The sequence below is a fragment of the Bos indicus x Bos taurus genome, chromosome 8, assembly GCF_003369695.1.
Source record: "Bos indicus x Bos taurus breed Angus x Brahman F1 hybrid chromosome 8, Bos_hybrid_MaternalHap_v2.0, whole genome shotgun sequence".
NCBI classification, from domain to species: Eukaryota; Metazoa; Chordata; class Mammalia; order Artiodactyla; family Bovidae; genus Bos; species Bos indicus x Bos taurus.
This window is the reverse complement of record NC_040083.1, coordinates 52838604-52844699: the sequence shown is the minus strand read 5'-3', so window position 1 is coordinate 52844699 and position 6096 is coordinate 52838604. Positions and strand designations below refer to the sequence as shown.

At 59.1% G+C, this 6096-nt stretch overlaps 1 protein-coding gene across 1 annotated transcript; it reads right to left on the bottom strand.

The window, feature by feature from the left end:
- Window positions 1–1395: 1395 nt before the first annotated feature.
- FOXB2 (forkhead box B2) lies at window positions 1396–4729 on the bottom strand. Its single transcript, XM_027550795.1, has one exon. The coding sequence runs from the start codon at window positions 4038–4040 to the stop codon at window positions 2766–2768; it is 1275 nt and encodes a 424-aa protein (XP_027406596.1). The 5' UTR covers window positions 4041–4729; the 3' UTR covers window positions 1396–2765.
- Between the last annotated feature and the right edge of the window lie 1367 nt (window positions 4730–6096).

Below are 6096 nucleotides of genomic sequence, written 5' to 3'. Positions count from 1 at the left end.
AATCACTGGGATCCAGTGACTGCCATTGTTTGGCCCTTACACTAGAGGTCCCAGCCTGGAGCTTCCGGGCACCAACTCAACTAGAGGTGGAAGAAGCAGTCAGGCTCCCAAGTCTCCCCAAGTCTATGCTGCCCTTTTCTATCTTTCAACACTCTCAGATTATTGTAAAGGAAAACCCTGCAGGAAACTTTGCAGTCTCAAGCTTAAAGTTGGGATATACTACAGCTGCTTGGGCCTCCAAGGAGGCAGTGACCTCCTTTGAGACTTGTCTCCCAGGCGAGCCCAAAACTTAGCGGAAGGGGTGCAATTTATTGAAAGACAGTGAAAGTGAAGTCGCTCAGTCGTGTCCGACTCTCTGTGACCCCATGGACTGTACCCTACCACGCTCCTCTGTTCATGGGATTTTCCAGGCAAGAGTACTGGAGTGGGTTGCCATTTCCTTCTCCAGAGGATCTTCCCAATCCAGGGATTGAACCCGGGTCTCCCTCATTGTAGGCAGACGCTTTATCGTCCGAGCCACCAATGGACTTGCAAATAAGGGATGTGTGGAAATTTTTATTTTTAAGAAGCAATGCAAATCCCCTTAGTGTCATTACTGTGAGCAGGTCATTTCGTTGGCAGTTTATTTTCTTCTGATGAAAAGGTTAGAGGCGGGCTGCTGTTGGGCTGGTTCAAGATGGAGCCCTGTTCGAGGTGCCCCACCACTTCCCAGCGCAGCTCCGCCAGGGTTGCAGCCCTCAGGGTCTCTCCAGCGAGCACCGGCTGCGGTTGGCTGCGGGGCCCCCGGCTCTTCCAGGCTGCTGAGGATGAGCAACAGGTCCCCTAGGCCGCCGCGGCTGGGCGCGCGCTTCTTGGGAGTGTGGCCCGCGGCGGCAGTGGTGGTGTCCGGGCGCCCTTGTCTCCGCCACGAGCCCGCCCCGCAGACTTAATGGGGCGCCGCGGCACCCATCCAATGACACAGGGACCCGGCCGCGGCCCACTCTCAAAAGAGGGTCAGAGAAACCCTGAGAAAAGGGAAAGGGTATTGGTGATGATGTGTTGCTAATAAACCTCATGTAGGAACAGAAAAAGTTCCTTGTTGCGGGTTTTTTTGTTTTTTTTTTTCCTAATCCGGCCTCTCCCACTGAGGTGGACTAGAGCTTGGTTAGGAAAGCAGCGGAAGAATGGGTAGTATAGATAGTTACTGCGCCAACTGATAAAAGGAGCCATGGAGGAGGGAACCTGTGCTGCTGCCGCTCCTCCTGTGAACTCACCCTCTTGATGCTTTCAAGTTTGAAATGAAAAGGGAAGAGGGGGGTTTGGCACGTCCCCAGACTTTCCCCCAGTGGGCACTCACACCGCGGCCTCGTCCCTTGAGAAGCGAAACATCTTTACATCGGCACATCCAGAGAGAAGCTTTAATGGAGAACACCGCGTACAACACAGGCAGACATGAACTTGGCACAAAGTCACAACCCGAACGCGGCGCGGACACAAGCCAGAGGTGACTCGGGGCACAGGACAGTGGCCTCCTCCCTACCCGCCCCCATTCGTTCCCAAACGTTTGTTTCGAGTAAAGTGCTATTCCGGGGCTCAAAAACGAGGAAGAGCAACAGCGGCAAAACAAGTTTCTTTTCCATTCACCGACTGAAACTGAAGAGTTCGTCTGAAAGACGAACGCGCCTAAAGAGCACAGGTAATACCAAATCGACGGTCATCCTCACACGTCTGTCCCAAGGAGGCTGGAGGGCAACGGCCACGAAACGCTCCTGGAAACGTTAAGAGCAATCTTGTCGGGTGACACGGCAGGTTTTTCTTGCATTCTAGAGTTACGGGAACAAAATCCAGCGATGCAAGTAATTAAAGAAAAAAAAAAATCCGAAATGGAACGGATCATGGGAATTCACATTATCTGGGGGCTCTTCAATGGTCTCATCCGATTGATTAACAAACAAATTGCAGGTAGAAAGTCTCCTTTAATCTCTCTCTTTGGTTATGTTTCCCGAACTTACTTTTGGAATCTGAGGCTTTGTGCTTTAAGCTGCGGCCATTCTCTTTTGTGCAAACTAATTGCTTTAGCCGTTCCTTCTATCCTTCTCGACCCTCGGGTCAGAGCCAAGAAACTTAACTGTTGTTCCCAAGATCCTTCGTGAGGTTCCCACTCTCCCCCCCACCCCCACCCCAGGCTTTATTCATGCTACCGTGTCCTTGTCCATTTCACTGACCAGGAAAATAACAGTATCAAATGCTCCCTCTTTTCCTTCTTAAGTAAAACGAGATTTCCTTAGCGAATAGCAGTTTTGTCTAGAATACTCACGAGGGGAGGCTGTCTGGGGTTGAGACCCGCCGGGAGAAACGCGGTGGCTGAGGGTCCGCCTCAGCCTCACTCTGTTGGATTTCTCCCAGGGAGGTTTAGCTCTGCTGGCGTCTGCTCCCGGGAATAAGAATCGCAATTCATTTCTATTTTGTCAGCGAATGAAGCTTAAACTCTTATGTTCCCTTCCCGCATAACTTATGGATTTATAATATTAATTACAATAGAAACTCTTACCTGAAAACTGGTTTTCATTAATCTGATTGTACAATATAGTATAAACACAGACACAGTGTTATATTTATTCAGACCACTGGAGAATCCACTTTCGGGTTGGTTTGTCTGTTTAAATACATTCCTTTCCCCGCGAAGACGGACTCGCCAGCTGTGCCCGACCTGGGCAGGGCGCCCTCACCCTCTCCGGCGGGCGGTCCCGGGCCAGGCGTTTGTTCATCAGAACCCGCTGGGTATTCTAAGAGTGCACCAGCACCGAGTGCAGAGAGCCGCCTTTGGTCTCAGCCGCGCCCGGGGCGGTGGGCTCCAGCAAGGGGGCGGCGGGCGAGGCGGCGGCTGCCGGGCACACGGTGGACGGCGCCGGCGGCTGCTGTGAGGCCCCGGGGACAGCGAGCGTCGGCGGCAGCGCGGCCACTGGAGGCAGCGCGGGAGTCGGCTTGATGGGCACAGGCACCGCGGGGAGGCTCTGGCTTGCCGAGTGGCACAAGGCCTTGACCGGCACCCCGAAGGCGCCGTACTCCGGACCCACGGGGACCCCCGCGGCTGCAGCGGCGGCGGCAGCCGCGGCCACCGAATCCATGACGCCGACGTGTGGCCACACGGAGCTGACCACGTTGCCGAGCTGGCCCGGCACGGGGTAACCCAGGTGGTGCATGACCGACGCCAAGGGCAGCCCGCCCGCCTGCAGCACGCCCTTGTAGTCCCGGCCTATGATGTTTTCGATGGCAAACGGGTGCTTGAAGCCCGACGTGGACGCGGCGGCAGCAGCGGCGGCTGCAGCGGCCGACCCCAGCCCGTAGGGCGGGAACTGGGACAGGCGCCCCACGCTGCCCACTGCCGCCGCCGCCGCCGCTGCTGCCGCCGCTGCCACGGCCGCTGCCTCCTGCATCTTGCCGGGGTGAGACTGCTGCGGAGGCTGCGGCGGAGGCTGCTGCGGGGGCTGCGAAGCGAGGGGCGGCGGCGGCTGTGGAGCGGGATGCGGCTGCTGGTGGAAATAGTGCACCATGTGCGGCGGGGGAGGCGGCGGCGGCGGGTGGTGGTGGTGATGGTGATGGTGCGCCGCGGCGTGGTGGTGATGGTGCGGGTGGTGCGCGTGGTGGGGGTGCACGTGCCCTCCGGGTCCGGTGCCCGGCGCGCTCTTGGTGCTTCCAGCCTGCAGGTGAGGGTGGTCCGCGCGCAGCACCTTGAAGCGCTTGCGGCGCCGCAGAAAGCTGCCGTTCTCGAACATGTCGCCGCAGTCGGGATGCAATGCCCAGAAGCTGCCCTTGCCGGGCTGGTCGGGCCGCCGCGGGATCTTGATGAAGCAGTCGTTGAAGGAGAGGTTGTGGCGCAGGCTGTTCTGCCAGCGCTGCGTGTGCTCGCGGTAGTAGGGGAAGCGTTCCATGATGAACTTATAGATGTCGCTCAGCGGCAGCATCTTTTCCGCTGAGTGTTGGATGGCCATCGCGGTCAGCGAGATGTAAGAGTAGGGAGGCTTTTGGTCGCTGTACGAACTTTTCCCCGGCCGCGGCATCGCCCCCGGCGCCTCCACCGCCCTCTGGCCCACAATGGACCGCAGCGTCGCTCCACACCCCACTCCCGGGGCCTGGCTGTCTTCGCTAACCCGCACTCCGCCTTCCCAGGCCCGCCACCCTGCCCTCTTTTCCCCCTGACCCTCTCGCCGTTTCTCTCCCGCCTTCTCCCCGCTGCCTGTGGTCTCCGCGCTTGGCCTTTAGAGCCAATTTAGTAATCCGACGCTCGCAACTTCTTGCCTCGACGGCTGCGAACCCGCGCGCACAGTCGCAAGCGGGGCGTGCCAGCTTCACCGCCACCCCCCCCCGGCGTCTTCCCGCGGGTGGCCAGAGGTTAAGCGTGGGAGCTGGCGGAGGAGCAGTCGGGAGGGGCCATACTTCCTTCTGGCTTCGTCTCGTCTTTCTCTCGGTCCGAGGGAAGCGCAGGCCCAAAGAGCTGGAAGAAGGACTGGGCAGTCAAGACTCTGGCCCTTTAAATCCGAGTTGGCCCTCGTTGTGCAGGAGGCCGGGGGCGGCGGGACTGAACAGCGCGCTGCACGCTGACCGATGACCCGTCCCTTAATCCGCCGTGCGTTCTCGTGCCCCTGGAGAGGAGAGGAGAGGTAAGGAGAAGGGAGCTCGGCTCTGGCAGCCCGCGTCTCCCTTCTCTCCGGCAGCTAGCAGCGGATCCGGGGGGTAGAGCTGTAGGCGGTCGCCTTGCGGCGGGGTTGCGGGGGTCGGGGGAAAGTTTGTAGGTTTCTGTAGCGGCGGCGGCGCTTGCAGACCCTGAGAAGGGGCGGGGGCGCTGGATGCGGCGCGCAGGCGGAGGGGCTTCTGCGAGCGCCAGGAGGGCGCGGGGCTAGCCCGGCCCGCTCAGTTGCAGCCGCTCTCCCGGGCCGGTCTGGAGCTGGAGAGGCGGCGGCGGCGGCTGTGGCAGCGACGCGCTCTCCTGACTGCGTTTTGTAATGGTCCCCGAGACGCCGAGACCCCCGCAGCTCGCGCTTCGAGACTATCACATGACCGAGGCTGTGGGACTCCGCCGCCGCCGCCGCCGAGTCTCATGCTGAAGAAGGGGCGAGAAAGCGCCGAGCCTCGCCCCCGCCCCCTCCTCCACCTCGGCTCGGGCGCCCCCACCCCCAGCATTTACCACCGGCTCCGCAGCCCCCAGCCGCGGCGGAGTAGGGCAGGGGGCGCAGGCTGTTCGCAGGGTGGGGCATGGTGCCCGGTACGGTCCCCGCCACTGCACCCCACCTGGGTCGCGACGCACGGTAGAGGGGGACCGAAGATTGCTTTCTTGTTCCTCTCCTGCACCTCCCGCCTGCCCCCGCCCTTTCAGGCTTCCCTCTTCCCAGCTACCCGCTCTGGTCTTCTCTCTCCTTACACTGCTTTCCTCCTGGACTAACCACTGTGGGTCAAGTTCACAGCAGGGTGGCCTCGAGACCTCTCTCTGCACGTAATCTCAAAGGCCGGAGGGTTGGAAGGAGAAGCTATCGCAGAGGCGAGACAGGGACGTTTTCGCCAAATGTCAATTTCATCACAATTTTATTGCGCGCCAACTGAGTGTCGGCCCCAGTATAGGCACCTGGTACAGGGAGGCCTGGAACAGCTCTTTACGCTCCAGAACCGCAATCTAGTGGGAGAGACTGACAGTAGCTGGGAAATTTGGATAGATACTAAGGGCTTTATGGATGGAGGCCTCACCAAGAGCGGGTGAATGGGACAGCGTTTCTCTGGGTGGTAACATCTGAGTTGGGGCCGGAAGGAGGGCTTGGAAGCTCAGAGGTCTCATCACCTGGGTGTGTCAGAGTGCAGTCTTGCTACTTTCAGCACATCGAGGGAGAAGGAAATAATTAAAATTAAATAGGAGGTCAAAATGATCAATCCGCAGGGCCCTGATCTGACCTGTGAGGTTGGATGAGCCATGGCGCTGAGGTCCCCATGCTTGACGGGATTCCTGAAGCAGTTTCCTGCTCTACATTCTCTTGCACACCCATGAGCAAATCCCAAGTGATTGGAAAGAACCTGCAGTTGTACTCTGGTTCTGATTGTCTTTGCCAGAGGAAAAGCAGAGTTTGGAGA

Bases quoted from the DNA above. Each gene is read 5' to 3' on its own strand.
- FOXB2 (XM_027550795.1), bottom strand. From the start codon at position 4,040: ATGCCGCGGCCGGGGAAAAGTTCGTACAGCGACCAAAAGCCTCCCTAC.